Source organism: Ranitomeya variabilis, chromosome 2, assembly GCF_051348905.1.
Source record: "Ranitomeya variabilis isolate aRanVar5 chromosome 2, aRanVar5.hap1, whole genome shotgun sequence".
NCBI lineage: Eukaryota > Metazoa > Chordata > Amphibia > Anura > Dendrobatidae > Ranitomeya > Ranitomeya variabilis.
The window spans coordinates 186,483,540-186,500,239 of NC_135233.1; the positions used below are offsets into that span (position 1 = coordinate 186,483,540).

General features: G+C 44.8%; 1 protein-coding gene across 2 annotated transcripts in view; it reads right to left on the reverse strand.

Moving 5' to 3' along the window:
• Positions 1–5,619: 5,619 nt before the first annotated feature.
• GLA (galactosidase alpha) overlaps positions 5,620–16,700 on the reverse strand; it is a 75,070-nt gene continuing 63,989 nt past the window's right edge. Inside the window, exons 5-7 of one of the 2 annotated variants that reach the window (XM_077283313.1) lie at positions 10,775–10,936; positions 9,347–9,544; positions 5,620–7,639 (exon numbers count right to left, since the gene is read on the reverse strand). In XM_077283313.1, coding sequence (XP_077139428.1) covers positions 7,367–7,639; positions 9,347–9,544; positions 10,775–10,936 — 633 coding nt within the window. In that variant the 3' untranslated portion in view covers positions 5,620–7,366. The remainder of the gene's footprint in view (positions 7,640–9,346; positions 9,545–10,774; positions 10,937–16,700) is intronic. The other variant, XM_077283314.1, reaches the window with a different exon arrangement.

Genomic DNA, 16,700 nt, shown 5'->3' on the forward strand with positions numbered 1-16,700 from the left:
AGACACCTCCGCAGGGTTGCTGATCCTCCGCACACACAGGAATGCCGGCAGAAGCTCTCCCGCACTTCACTAACAGCTGATCAGAGACTACGGGGATCTCGGCTGGATATATCTTCCTTGATTTTCATTAAAATAATGGGTCACTCCTGTCACACAAAGCTATCATCTTTATTATCAGCAGAAGTGAAGTCCTGTAAAATGGTGGCTGTCAGTTAGCGATCAGCTGTTACTTCATACACCCGCAATGTCTATGTGACGCACTTTGTAAAATCTGATATCTCAGGAAAAAATAGACCGATTTTGATGAAATTAGCCTTAAAATGATCCTGGGACTTAGTATAACATCTCAGAACAAAAGTAAAAATGAATAAACACACTTTTAATCACGTTGCAAAAGAGGTGCCTTAGATCAGATATGAGGTAACCAACAAAAGCCTATAACTTAGGCTTCTTTCACACTTCAGTTGTTTGGCGTCAGTCTGCTCCGACAGTGACGGATCCGTCACAATTGTTGAGAAAACGGTTCTAACAGATCCGTTTTTTTGACGGATCCATTACTTGGGGGTTGTCTGGGAAAAGTATCTACTTTTTGGAGCATGCGCAATTGAAAAAGCGGATTGGGGCGACGGATGCGCCGAAATGACGGTCACGACGGATCCGTCGCCCATAGGCGGCCATTCTATGGAATGGCGGACGTGACGGATCCTTCGTGAACCGCCATTTCGGCGCAGACAAAGAACGTTATAATGTCCGTCAATGTCTAGACAACGTCCGCCAAATTTCGACGGATCCGTCGCATGGCGGATGGAACGGACGACCATCCGCCACAATCCGTCGCTAATGCATGTCTATGGGAAAATAGCGGATCCGCCAAAAAAAAATGTCGGAGCTGCTATTTGAGGAAAATGGCGGTTTCCGACTGATGCCAAAAGACTGAAGTGTGAAAGAGGCCTTAGGCAAAAACTAACCGATTTCAATAAAAATTGTCTCAAACTGATCCTGAATCATTAAGTAATAAGTCCAGAATAAAAAAGATGAATAACAAAATCTTCTTGTTGCGTTGTAGTAGCGTTGTTATGGTTTCCTTCAGAGCTCACTGAACCTGCGTCCTACGCCATTCAGGTCCAGGCCACGCTCCCCATGTGTGCATTATCTTAACCCCTTAACCCCTTTCTGCCATTGGACGTACTATTCCGTCCATGTGGGGTGGGCCCTAATTCCCAAGGACGGAATAGTACGTCCAGCACGATCGGCCGCGCTCACGGGGGGAGCGCGGCCGATCGCGGCCGGGTGTCAGCTGCCTATCGCAGCTGACATCCGGCACTATGTGCCAGGAGCGGTCACGGACCGCCCCCGGCACATTAACCCCCGGCACACCGCGATCAAACATGATCGCGGTGAGCCGGCGGTACAGGGAAGCATCGCGCAGGGAGGGGGCTCCCTGCGGGCTTCCCTGAGACTCCCGGAGCAACGCGATGTGATCGCGTTGCTGCGAGGGTCTCCTACCTCCTATCCCTGCAGGCCCCGGATCCAAAATGGCCGCGGGGCTGCATCCGGGTCCTGCAGGGATTACTTCCGGGTGCCGTGCAGGTGCTTGTAAGCCTGCACGGCTGTAAGTGAGATTGGTGATCTGAGAGTGCTGTGCACGCTGTCAGATCACCGATCTGTAATGTCCCCCCTGGGACAAAGTAAAAAAGTAAAAAAAAAAATTCCCACATGTGTAAAAAAAAAAAAAGAAAAGAAAAAATTCCTAAATAAAGAAAAAAAAAAATATATTATTCCCATAAATACATTCCTTTATCTAAATAAAAAAAAAATCAAACAATAAAAGTACACATATTTAGTATCAGTATCGCCGCGTCCGTAACGACCCCACCTATAAAACTATATCACTAGTTAACCCCTTCAGTGAACACCGTAAAAAAAAACAACAAAAAACCGAGGCTAAAAACAACGCTTTATTCTCATACCGCCAAACAAAAAGTAGAATAACACGCGATCAAAAAGACAGATATAAATAACCATGGTACCGCTGCAAACGTCATCTTGTCCCGCAAAAAACGAGCTGCCATAAAGAATCATCAGCGAAAAAATAAAAAAGTTATAGTCCTCAGAATAAAGCGATGCCAAAATAATTATTTTTTCTATAAAATAGTTTTTATCGTATAAAAGCGCCAAAACATAAAAAAAATGATAGAAATGAGGTATCGCTGTAATCGTACTGACCCGAAGAATAAAACTGCTTTATCAATTTTACCAAATGCGGAACGGTAAAAACGCCTCCCCCAAAAGAAATTCATGAATAGCTGGTTTTTGGTCATTCTGCCTCACAAAAATCGGAATAAAAAGCGATCAAAAAATCTCCCGTGCCCGAGCATGTTACCAATAAAAACGTCAACTCGTTCCGCAAAAAACAAGACCTCACATGACTCTGTGGACTCAAATATGGAAAAATTATAGCTCTCAAAATGTGGTAACGCAAAAAATATTTTTTGCAATAAAAAGCTTCTTTCAGTGTGTGACGGCTGCCAATCATAAAAATCCGCTAAAAAACCCGCTATAAAAGTAAATCAAACCCCCCTTCATCACCCCCTTAGTTAGGGAAAAAAAAAAAAAATTTAAAAAATGTATTTATTTCCATTTTACCATTAGGGTTAGGGCTAGAGCTAGGGTTAGGGTTGGGGCTAGGGTTGGGGCTAGGGTTAGGGTTAGGGTTGGGGCTAGGGTTGGGGCTAGGGTTAAGGCTACAGTTAGGGTTGGGGCTAAAGTTAGGGTTAGGATTACATCTACGGTTGGGAATAGGGTTGGGATTAGGGTTAGGGGTGTGTCTGGGTTAGAGGTGTGGTTAGGGTTACCGTTGGGATTAGGGTTAGGGGTGTGTTTGGATTAGGGTTTCAGTTATAATTGGGGGGTTTCCACTGTTTAGGCATATCAGGGGCTCTCCAAACGCGACATGGCGTCCGATCTCAATTTCAGCCAATTCTGCGTTGAAAAAGTAAAACAGTGCTCCTTCCCTTCCGAGCTCTCCCGTGCGCCCAAACAGGGGTTTACCCCAACATATGAGGTATCAGCGTACTCGGAACACATTGGAGAACAACTTTTGGGGTCCAATTTCTCCTGTTACCCTTGGGAAAATACAAAACTGGGGGCTAAAAAATAATTTTTGTGGGAAAAAAAATATTTTTTATTTGCATGGCTCTGCGTTATAAACTGTAGTGAAACAATTGGGGGTTCAAAGCTCTCAACACATCTAGATGAGTTCCTTAGGGGGTCTACTTTCCAAAATGGTGTCACTTGTGGGGGGTTTCTATTGTTTAGGTACATTAGGGCCTCTGCAAACGCAATGTGACGCCTGCAGACCATTCCATCTAAGTCTGCATTCCAAATGGCGCTCCTTCCCTTCCGAGCCCTCCCATGCGCCCAAACGGTGGTTCCCCTCCACATATGGGGTATCAGCGTACTCAGGACAAATTGGACAACAACTTTTGGGGTCCAATTTCTCCTGTTACCCTCGGGAAAATACAAAACTGGGGGCTAAAAAATAATTTTTGTGGGAAAAAAATGTTTGTTTTATTTTTACGGCTCTGCATTATAAACTTCTGTGAAGCAGTTGGTGGGTCAAAGTGCTCACTACACCTCTAGATAAGTTCCTTAGGGGGGTCTACTTTCCAAAATGGTGTCACTTGTGGGGGGTTTCAATGTTTAGACACATTAGTGGCTCTCCAAACGCAACATGGCGTCCCACCTCAATTCCTGTCAATTTTGCATTGAAAAGTCAAACGGCGCTCCTTCCCTTCCGAGCTCTGTCATGCGCCCAAACAGTGGTTTACCCCCACATATGGGGTATCAGCGTACTCAGGACAAATTGTACAACAACTTTTGGGGTCCAATTTCTTCTCTTACCCTTGGGAAAATAAAAAATTGGGGGCGAAAAGATCATTTTTTGTGAAAAAAATATGATTTTTTATCTTTACGGTTCTGCATTATAAACTTCTGTGAAGTACTTGGTGAGTCAAAGTGCTCACCACACCTCTAGATAAGCTCCTTAGGGGGTCTACTTTCCAAAATGGTGTCACTTGTGGGGGGTTTCAATGTTTAGGCATATCAGGGGCTCTCCAAACGCAACATGGCGTCCCATCTCAATTCCAGTCAATTTTGCATTGAAAAGTCAAATGGCGCTCCTTCGCTTCCGAGCTCTGTCATGCGCCCAAACAGCGGTTTACCCCCACATATGGGGTATCGGCGTACTCAGGACAAATTGTACAACATCTTTTGGGGTCCATTTTCTCCTGTTACCCTTGGTAAAATAAAACAAATTGGAGCTGAAGTAAATTTTGTGTGAAAAAAAAGTTAAATGCTCATTTTTATTTAAACATTCCAAAAATTCCTGTGAAACACCTTAAGGGTTAATAAACTTCTTGAATGTGGTTTTGAGCACCTTGAGGGGTGCAGTTTTTAGAATGGTGTCACACTTGGGTATTTTCTATCATATAGACCCCTCAAAATGACTTCAAATGAGATGTGGTCCCTAAAAAAAAATGGTGTTGTGAAAATGAGAAATTGCTGGTCAAATTTTAACCCTTATAACTCCCTAACAAAAAAAAATTTTGGTTCCAAAATTGTGCTGATGTAAAGTAGACATGTGGGAAATGTTACTTATTAAGTATTTTGTGTGACATATCACTGTGATTTAATTGCATAAAAATTCAAAGTTGGAAAATTGCAAAATTTTCAAAATTTTCGCCAAATTTCCGTTTTTTTCACAAATAAACGCAGGTAATATCAAAGAAATTTTACCACTATCATGAAGTACAATATGTCACGAGAAAACAGTGTCAGAATCACCGGGATCCGTTGAAGCGTTCCAGAGTTATAACCTCATAAAGGGACAGTGGTCAGAATTGTAAAAATTGGCCCGGTCCATAACGTGCAAACCACCCTTGGGGGTGAAGGGGTTAATGACCGCCAATACGTCTTTTAACTGACCTGAGATATAAGAGAATAGCCTCCCCATACAGGTGACAATCCCGCAGCTGTCGGCTGTACACTATAGCTGAAAACTTGCTGCATCAGCCCCGATCAGTGTTTGCACCATCCAAATCTGTTTAACCCCTTAGATGCTGCTGTCAATAGTGACTACATCATTATAAATGGTTAACAGAGTGTGGGGGCTTCCTCTTTATCCAAATTGGTGCCCTCAGATCATGATTGTGTGGTCCAGATGTTTGCCATGGCAATTCATGACCAAATAGTGGCCTTAGAGTCTGACTGCTGTAGTAATCTGTTCAGAAGTTAGCAGCATTTAGGTGGTAATAATACACATTTTCATTTCTGTCATACAACTTTGCATTAATTCCTGTAAAGCACCTGAAGGGTTAATAAACCCGACTGCAGTTTTCAATATGCCAGGGGGTACTGTTTTTAAAATGGTATCACCTTTGGGGGTTTCCCAATGTATGAGACCCCTAAAGTCACTTCAAACATGGATAAGTCCCTAAAAAAATAAATTTAGTAAATTTCCTTGAAGAAATGAAAAATTACTGGTACATTTTTTAAACCTCCTAAAATGCTAACAAAATAAAATAACATTTTACAAATTGTCCTGATGTAAAGCCGACATGTGGGAAATGTTATTTATTAATGTTTTGCCGTGGTATGACCATCTGGATTAAAGGGATAAACATTCAAATTTTGAAAATTGCACATTTTTTATCATTTTTCTCAAATTTTTGATATTTTTTATAAATAAACACAAAACATATTGACCTAAATTTACCATTATCATAAAGTATAATGTGTCATGAAAAAACAATCTCAAAATCACTGGGATTTGTTGAAGCGTTGCAGACTTATGAGCACATAAAGTGACACTGGTCAGATTTCAAAAATTTGGCTCCGTCACATGTAGGTCTGATCCGAAGAATGGAGGATAGTCATGCGTGTTACAATTCTTTGCTTTTGCTTACTTCAGTTTATGCACAATTCATTTGGCAGCATACAGGCAGAAAATCAGTCTGACTGCATAAACCCCAACACGGAGAGAAGAGACGAGGAGATCTGACGGATTTGGAACATTTTTATGAAATCATTCAGCTTAAGGACTTTTAGTGATGAATTTTTTTAAGTTGCTTAACTTTGCATTTAGGAAGCAAATGAATAATAAAAGAAAATTTTGTGTGACGGTGTACAGCAGAGGTGTCAAACTGCATTCCTCGAGGACCGCCAACAGGTCATGTTTTCAGGATTTCCTTGTATTGCACAGGTGATAATTTAATCACCAGCACAGAATGATTCCAGCACCTTGTGGAATGCTAAGGAAATCCTGAAAACATGACCTGTTGGCGGCCCTCGAGGAATGCAGTTTGACACCTCTGGTGTACAGTACATAGCCTGTAAAGAGGACGTATTATTTGCTAAATAAATTGAGTGAAATACCTTGTAAAAGTCCCTGAGCTCCCCTGATTCTAACGCTCTTTTCCGTTTTCTGCTGCGACGCTGCATTGCAGAGATATTCACATTTGTTGCTTTTGCTGTGCAGTAAGTGAAATCTCTGATCGTTTTTCAACTGGGTGTTTCTTCAGAGTCTTCTCTGGCAGGGTGTGCTTTTACCCCTCCCTCCCAAAAGCGGTCAACACTGCTCGGCAGCTGATCTAGCAGTCTCAGGTACGGCTGTGCTGTGATTTGACGTGTCTGGGAGGGAGGGGTGAAGGCTATGGAGAAATGCTCAGTAGCACTACAAGCAGAGATGTCACACACTGCGCTCTAAAAGCGTCAAATGTGAATATCTCTGCAATGGAGCAACACAGGACAAAACGGAAAAGAGTAGCAAAAGATTTTTACAATCCATTTGAAAGCACCCTGTCATTTCCTCAAATGCTTTTAACCAGCAGATATAGGGTAATCTGCGAGTAAACAGCGATACAATGCTGTCCTTCCGCCGTACTGAGAATGAACTTTATTCCTCCTGGGAGCCGCTGGCTTTCAGTCATAGACATGTGCCAGAATAGCTGCAGTCATCGCTCACAGCACTGTTAACAGCAGCTATAAGCATGCGGCGGCACACTAGACAGCTTGCTGTGCACATATGTGTTGATGACAGAGCTGTCAATCAAACTACAGTGGAGTTCTTACAGCCACCACTCATTGTGTCTGTCACCACTCCGGCCACACCTCTATGACTAAAAGCCTTCAGCGACTGGGAGGAACAAAATTCATTTTTCCAAGGTAGGCGCGTTTTTAATAAGGTGGCTGGAAAGCACTGTAACGCTATTAACCTGAAGATTAACCCCTTATCTGTAGGTGAATCGCATCTGAGGACATGACAGGTTCCTTTTAATTTATTTTTAAAGCAGGTGCCAGGTCCTCTTTATACAGTTGGACCTTTATTCACCCTCAACAATACGGTGCCCGAAGGGTTCACTGATAGCTGTATGACGAAAGTTGCATTAAAGCTCCCGTACTCGTATCGTGTGGGGAGCAGCTGCGTCACGTAACACTTGTCTTTACAAGCTAGTCCTTTCCAGAGCACGCCGCGTGACAAGGTGAACCGGCGAGCACCGCCTATCTCTTGGCGATTCGTCACAGACACTGCCACAGATCCTCCAGTAAGGGGCTTTTCCCACAATTCAAAGTTATCCACCTGGAAGAAGACATTTATATTAAGTTCCATTATTGAAAAAAATGCTAAATGTCTAATAAATGTTAAAAACAGCACACTCCATTCACACAACATCTGTGAGGCATGTGTGCCTGCCAGTGAGCCTTCTGTGAGGCAAGCCTGCCAGCGAGCCTTCGGTGAGGCAAGCTGCCAGCGAGCCTTCGGTGAGGCAAGCCTGCCAGCGAGCCTTCTGTGAGGCAAGCCTGCCAGCGATCCTTCGGTGAGGCAAGCCTGCCAGCGAGCCTTCTGTGAGGCAAGCCTGCCAGCGAGCCTTCTGTGAGGCACGCCCGCCAGCGAGCCTTCTGTGAGGCACGCCTGCCAGCGAGCCTTCTGTGAGGCACGCCCGCCAGCGAGCCTTCTGTGAGGCACGCCCGCCAGCGAGCCTTCTGTGAAGCACGCCCGCCAGCGAGCCTTCTGTGAGGCACGCCCGCCAGCGAGCCTTCTGTGGGGCACGCCCCCCAGCGAGCCTTCTGTGAGGCACGCCCGCCAGCGAGCCTTCTGTGAGGCACGCCCGCCAGAGAGCCTTCTGTGAGGCACGCCCGCCAGAGAGCCTTCTGTGAGGCACGCCCGCCAGAGAGCCTTCTGTGAGGCACGCCCGCCAGAGAGCCTTCTGTGAGGCACGCCCGCCAGAGAGCCTTCTGTGAGGCACGCCCGCCAGAGAGCCTTCTGTGAGGCACGCCCGCCAGAGAGCCTTCTGTGAGGCACGCCCGCCAGAGAGCCTTCCGTGAGGCATGCCCGCCAGAGAGCCTTCCGTGAGGCACGCCCGCCAGTGAGCCTTCTGTGAGATGATGCATGTGACTCTGTAGTGCAGAAGCTTTTCCCCTTATTTACTACGATACAGACGGTGGACCCAGGATCGCTTGCCCTCGGCCATTATTAGGACTCCCGGAGGGGCGGCTGGCTCAGTTTCTTTGGTGGTGCATGCTCGCTGAGAAATCTTCCGATTTATAGAGTGTGTTCTATACCAAATGTTTTGCTTTTTTTTTTCTTGCAGAAATAAAAGTTTTGTAGACAAAAGGTGTAGAAACACTTTGTAGAGCTAGGAGCTAATTATGTTAGATGGATGTTCCACTTCATACAAATAATCACTAATTCACTGGATGCTGATAATGTTAAGGCCCCATACACAGAGAGAGCTGCCGGTCATACAATACGCTGATAGAACGCTCTACCGACAGTCGTCTCTCCCGTACATAGACGTGCACATGTCCTCTCTATGAGAAAGCTGAAGGCAGACATCTCTGCTGGCAGTGGATCTCCAGGACACCAAGTGACCAGCATTTAGAAATCGGACATGCCTGATCTATATCGTCTCCGACAATCTATTGGCTAGTGCTCCCATATCAAATGAATTGGCCGAACATTAGATTGGCGTCAGTCCAGTCACTCAGGTCCCCATCAATCTCCCAAAGGGACGTTCTGTGTCCACAACCAAGGGGCGCTGAATAAAGCACTGGCCATACATTGCCCTGACGTATTACTGCCCTACAACGTGACTGGAGCAGCAGGACACTTGTGCGACTCGCAGCGATCTATTCAACCCCTCATTGGATGGAAGGGGCTTGCTGATAATCTGTATAAATCAGAAAACCCCTAGAAATGAAGTAAACAATGTAGTCCTATTAATCTGGTTTATATAATAACTGATGAGCACAGGTTGGTCTCACAGCGCGCTCCATGCTACATTACCTTCAGCACTCTGTATCCCTGAGCACCCAGGGGGTCTTGGTTAATTGCAATCACCTCCTGGTTTTGCAGAAGGGCTTTGGATCTCGGATTGATATCTCGCAAATCATTAGACATTAGTAATGGAGCCGCCATGACAGACCAGAGAGCCATTTGTGTGACTTCTTGCTCCCAACTTAAGCCAAAGTTACCGATCACAAGCTGCAAAATAACAAAAAAAGAAATCGTTATGAAGACAACACAATGATGAAAGGGAGAACAAGTCAGGTTGTAATGAGGAGATGTAGATGAAAAGATATCGGACATTTACAGAGATTTTCAGATTATTTCTGCTGTATTGTGGCAGCAATTTTTATAAAAGGGCCGACATGAAATGTATCATTTATGGTCAGTTTTTAAGCATATTAGTATCTCAGTAACCTGAAGCTAGTTGATTGGAAATCTGTCAGCAGGATTTCCCCTTCCCAAACTATTTATACAGCATGTGCATGTCACTCTGAGTCCAGAAACACCTTTACATGGCCGGTCTGTGCCTCCATTACGGAGAAATCTGTATTTGAATCAATATGCAAATGAGAACAATGTGCTTTTGACACGTGGAAGCACTTCCCAATCCTCTGTCACTCTAGCTCTATTTCACGCTGAGTGCCGTCTCCTCCTACTTGACTACTACTACTTGATCATTAGTTGTGTGGCTTCAAGCAAACGAGTGAACAGGCAAGAAGGAAGAGGCAGCGGCGGCGGCACCGAGTGTAAAATAAAGCCAGAGTAAGGCTAGTTTCACAATAGCGTTTATCCAGGCTGCGGACTTCCTCCGTGAAGCCCCACCCACTGCCGCACCTCTTCATTCACCTCCGCCTACGGCTGCATGTGGCGTACGCACCCTATCTTTAACATTGGGTACGCAGGCCATGCCGCCGTATGCCGATGCCGCCGCATGCGTCGTTTAGACAGTGCGACGACCTGCACCGAACGCAACATGTTGCAGTTTCGTGCAGATGCCGCACCATCAAAACGACGCATGCGGCGGCATCCGCATACAGCGGCATGGCCTGCGTACCCAACGTTAAAGATAGGGTCCGCATGCCACCGTAGGCGGAGATGAACGAAGAGGCACGGCAGTGGGCGGGGCTTCACGGAGGAAGTCCACATCCCTCTGCAGCCCGGATAAACGCTAGTGTGAAACCAGCCTAAAAGAGGCTTGGGAAGTGCTTCCACAAGTTGAAAGCACTTTAGCCTCATTTACATATTGATTCAAAGTAATGGACCTTCTAGGTAACGGTTTGCAGGACTGGTCTTAGTAACAGCTACATGCACATATGAATATATGGGGGAGGCGACATCCTGCTGACTGGTTCCTTGAAGGAACAAGAAATAGATTCTGGGAGATCTGAAGAGAGTGAATTACTTAATAAGCCGCTATGTGCTGACCATGTCGGGGTCGTTCCAGGCTCCCGGCCCGGCGGCAGGAACAAGCTCCTCCTGTAAAGCTGCAGTGAAATCCATCACAAACTTCACACTTGTCCAAGAGTCCTGAATATCATCAAAATTTCTCCAGGAGTTACAGTACTCAGCGACTTCAGTGTAATTCACCTACAGGGCAGAAAAGTGGAAGAATGGAAACTAATTCTGCAAACGATGGTGAGGGGTGCATGTGATCATCACTCAGGCTGATAAGGGAATGGCCGCTCCTCCTTACCAAAGAAGGTCCTAGCACCTCATACCTGGAAAACGAATATACGCAGCAAAGAAATCCAAGACGCAAGGATGGATGAATCACAAAGCAAAATAGTCGTTATTGTGTATATGCAAATTACGACGTAGTCGACCACCACACCGACAAAGCCACCCGCCACAATGACAACACTGCCTGCCTCAACGGCAATATTGCCTGCCACAATGACACCGCCTGCCTCAATGACAACACTCTAATAGACGTGTGCACAGCTCAATAGCGTGGTGCCAAGCAGGGCTGTGGAGTCGGAGTCGTGGAGTCGGAGTTAGTTTTGGTTGGAGTCGGAGTCGGTAGAAATGTACCGACTCCAGCTTTAAAAAAAATGTATTAATATTTCATAATTGAACTTTCATATGAATTTTATAAATGTTACTCAAATATATATATGTTCTATCAAACTATGAACAAGTGATAAGCAGTTCTGCTGGAGATAGAGACATTTCTTAGGGTACCGTCACACATTGAAATTTCCATCGCTACGACGTTACGATTCGTGACGTTCTAGCGATATCGTTACGATATCGCAGTGTCTGACACGCAGCAGCGATCAGGGACCCTGCTGAGAATCGTACGTCGTAGCAGATCGTATGGAACTTTCTTTCGTCGCTTGATTACCCGCTGACATCGCTGGATCGTTGTGTGTGACAGCGATCCAGCGATGTCTTCGCTTGTAACCAGGGTAAACATCGGGTAACTAAGCGCAGGGCCGCGCTTAGTAACCCGATGTTTACCCTGGTTACAAGCGTAAACGTAAAAAAACAAACCGTACATACTCACCCGTCGGTGTCCTTCAGGTCCCTTGCAGTCTGCTTCCTGCTCTGAGTGCCGGCCGGAAAGTGAGAGCTGAGCGCAGCGGTGCTGCGATCTGCTCTCACTGTACGGCTGCACTCAGAGCAGGAAGCAGACTGCAAGGGACCTGAAGGACACCGACGGGTGAGCATGTACTGTTTGTTTTTTTACGTTTACGCTTGTAACCAGGGTAAACATCGGGTTACTAAGCGCGGCCCTGCGCTTAGTTACCCGATGTTTACCCTGGTTACCCGGGGACTTCGGCATCGCTCCAGCGCCGTGATTGCAACGTGTGACCGCAGTCTACGACGCTGGAGCGATGATCATACGATCGCTGCGACGTCACGGATCGTGCCGTCGCAGCGATGAAAATTTCAATGTGTGACGGTACCCTTACTTCTTGTGTGTCACTGTTCTCCACTGCCCTTATCTAATCTTATACTTGGTTAACCTCATGGTGCCCCAACCCCCCTGCTTACAATGTATGAAACTGAAAGTGAAAATGTGTTGCAAATTCTTAGTAGTAAAGCTCCTCCTCTAGACTAGATGTTTACTAGGTGTGCGTCTTCCAAGCATCTCACAGCTGCTACTCAGAAGAGGAAGACTGTAAGAAGTATTGTCCTTTCAACAAACTTTGCATCAGTTAACAGTGAGTACATGAGGAATAACAGTATTACTGACCACTATATCAGTTGTACGACCTGGCAATAATTTTGTACAATTGTTTTTAGGAAAAACAATTGTCATTTGGATTGTGAATGCAGAATTAAAAACCTGAGAATGTCAAAGAAGTGTCACATTAAATCAGCTGTATTTGAACATTTCACCATCACTCAAGATAGAAAACATTATGTCTGTCAGTGTATGACAAATGATCCAGACGAAAATAAATGCTGTGAAGCCAAGATCAGTGCATATTCAGGCAAAGATAAAAATGCTCCTACCAGAGCTTCTAATCTAAAGAGACATTTACAGCGCTTTCATCCAGAAGTACTGGTGGATCAGAAAGACTGCATCCAAACCAATGAACTAGTGCCCAGCTCTTCCAGCCAAACAAAGGAGCAGAGAACTTTGCAGCCATCAGTTGCAAGATATTTTGTCAGTGACAAAGTTACTGTGACAATGACAGTAGATACATTTAAAAAAACAGATCAGAGCTTGTTGTAAAGGATAGTGTGCCTATTTCATTATTTTCAAGACCAGCTTTTATGTGTCTGAATGGGGAAATGGCCCGCAAGCTTGGTGTTTCTCTGGAGAGAGAGTATTAGAAAATTAGTAATCGAAGAAGCTTTTAAACAAAAGGAAGAACTTAAAAAAAACTCTCAAGGGACGCTTTCTGTTTCTTAAAATGGATGCCTGCACACGTCACAGAGTGAACTATTTTGCCATCAATGTCCGATTTGTTTGTGACAAAAATGAAATAGTTACCAAGACATTGGCAGTAAAAGACACCAAAGCTCATCACACCAGGGAGTTTCTCCAGGTCTTGGTGGAAAAGGTTCTGCAAGACTATGAACTTAAAAAAGAGCAAGTTCTTTCTGTCGTAACTGACAATGCTTCAAATATGATAAGTACTATTAAGCTAATGAATGAGAGTAATGATGGTGACCAGCAGCTAGAAGAACATTCTGGGTCCACAGACACAAATGTTTGAAATAGAGGAACACAGTATTGTAACTGAGGAGCAAACTGAAGTTGCTTCAGCTGAACAGCAACATGATAGTTTAGATGATCTTGTTGAAACTGTGTCAATACGTTCTTTCATTCATCACATGCGCTGTGTTGTGCATACGCAACAGCTGGCTATAAGAGACAGTCTGCAAGAAGGACATGCTGCTGCACTGATTGGCAAGGTGAGAAAATTGGCTAGTGTTGCCAGAACCCCTAAAATTGACTCAATTTTGAAGAGACGTGCTAGAAAAGGGGCAATTATTGATCAAGCCACACGATGGGGCAGTACTTAATGATTCAGCGCTTGGTTGAACTGAAAACCTTTCTTGTAGACATGGCTAACCCTCAACGAACGCTAAATGAAAGTCAGTGGAATCAGGTGACTGAGCTGGAAAAATTGCTAGAGCACCCATTTACAGTGACTAAAAAATTACAAGCAGAGGACTTAACTCCAGGTATTTTCTTAAAGGAGTGGAGAAACTGATGTTTCGCCTGTCCCAAAGAGGAGGGTTAATTGCAAGTGGCATTGCTACATCAATGAAACGGAGAGAGGAGCTACTATTACAAAATAACATTCTTTTGGCAGCTGTTTATGTAGACCCAATGCATCGGATTCTTCTAGATGGTCAACAGCTAACTAAAGGAAAAGAAGCTCTGTTTGAAATAGCAGTAAGGATGAAAGGGTTGCAGAACAGTCAGGAGGAACAAGAAGAATTTGGTCGTCCTGCCACATCTTCACCCTCATCAACTGATGAAGAATTTAATTTAAAAAAATATTTGGATCACAAGGACCGTGCAAAGCGTTCCCGCATAGAACCATTGTATTTCAGATACTAATAACAATTATCTTAGTTCACCCGTCATCGTGGGTGTAAATACTCACCCCCTCTACCACTCACAGTATGGTACGTATTTTTGTCCACAGTGTCCATCATCTTTCACGACTGTGTCCGGATTCACTTCTCCACAATTTTCTTTTTCCCATTGAACTTCGTTATTGCCATGCAATATTTGTATATACTTTATTTTATGTATTTTTCCATTTTTCCATTTATTAATTTTGTAATATCATATGTATTCACAGTAACCGATGAAGGTCGCTGTTTATGACCGAAACGTTTTACTGTTACTGTATTACCGCTTGGAATGGAATAAAACCACTTGCATAGAAACAGTTGAGTGCCAGGTTCTTGTTATATATGTCAACGACAACACTGTCAGCCACAATGACAACACTGCCTGCCTCAACAACAATATTGCCCGCCACAATGACACCGCCTGCCTCAACGACAACACTGCCTGCCACAACAACACCGCCTGCCTCAATGACAACATTGCCCGCCACAATTACACCGCCTGCCTCAACGACAACACTGCCCGCCACAATGACAATGCTGCATGCCTCAACATTGCCCGCCACAATGACACCGCCTGCCTCAACGACAACATTGCCCGCCACAATGACACCGCCTGCCTCAACGACAACACTGCCCGCCACAATGACACCGCCTGCCACACCGACAACACTGCCCGCCACAATGCCACCGCCTGACACACCGACAACACTGCCCGCCACAATGACAACATCGCCTGCCACACCGACAACACTGCCCGCCACAATGACAACACTGCCCGCCACAATGACAACATCGCCTGCCACACCGACAACACTGCCCGCCACAATGACGTCGACCACCACACCAATGCTGCCCGCGACAATGAGGTCTCGCCCGCCAAACCCATAAAGCTACCCACCTCAACAACAACGCTGCCAGTCACAACGACATAGTTGATTTAGGTCTCGTTCCTCAGTGGTCTTTACTGTCTGCACAAATCCCCTATACAATGTAAACTGCTGCGAGATACAATGGCATGTAAAAGTTTGGGCACCCTTGAAGATTTGTGTGCTCAGATAACTGACCAAGGTTTCAGACCTTAATTAGCTTGTTAGGGGTATGACTTGTTTACTATCATTGTTAGGAAAGGCCAGGTGTTCAAAATCTCCCAGCTTTATAGAAACCCAGCCTCCTCTAACCTTGTGCCACAAAACAGCAGCCATGTGTTCTCCTAAACAGCTGCCTGGCACTCTGAACATGAAAATGGTGGAGGCCACAAAGCAGGAGAAGGCTATAAGAATATAGCAAAGCATTTTCAACTTGCCCTTTCCTCAGGTCGAAATGTAATTAAGAAATGTCCGTTACCAGGAACAGTGTAGGTCAAGATAAGGTCTGGAAGACCAAGCTGTGATACTTGCAAAAGGGGGTGCTTCTAGGTACTAATGTTGCAGGGTACACAAACTTTTGCATCGGCTCATTTTCCTTTTTGTAATTTTGAGTGATATATTTTTGTTTGCTTAAAATACAAAGAAAATGCGTCAACTTTAACTTTAGGTCTTTTAGAGATCATTTCATCTTCAACTTACTTAACTGTTAACTAGAACAGTAATTTTGATCAGAGGTGCCCAAACATTTACATGCTGCTGTATGTTGGCATTATAGAAATTAGAAATGATCATCACAACGCCAAAGTTCTTGAGGTGTAATATCAATAAATGGCCACACAAGGGCAGCAAACTCTAATCTAATACAGTGCACTACAGGAGGAGAGTGAACAAGCCTGCACTGAACATAGGGATGAGCCGGCAAAATAACATCTGCATATTGCAGCTCGTAACGATATAGACACATACAGATACAATTACACACACCCTGTGACAGATCGGCTCACTCGGAGGTATACACAGGTACACTGTTTCTTTAAATCAAACTGGCTTACTATACACACGCGGCATAAACCAGTGCAAAGTGAAAAATAAACACGGCCCTTTGCCCAAAACAGGAAAAGAAAACAACATGGTGTACAGTATCTTCGGATGCTCAGGATAAAACAACTGAGTTCAGTACAGTTTAACAAAAACACTTCTCTAGGCCTGCTGGCTCCAGACTGAATACTGAATGACTCAGAAGGCTGACTATTTACCTTCTAATCCCAAGTCTGGGGAGGAGGCATTGTCAACAGCTGCCCACCCACTGTTCAGTTGTTCACTAAAAACCTAGCCCTTAAAATGGCCAATTAACCCCTCTCAGCACTTAGCATGCTGGAGCAAACTTCTAGGTTTCAGATCACTGAAGCAAATATTGATCACTGACCAACTGGGAAGAA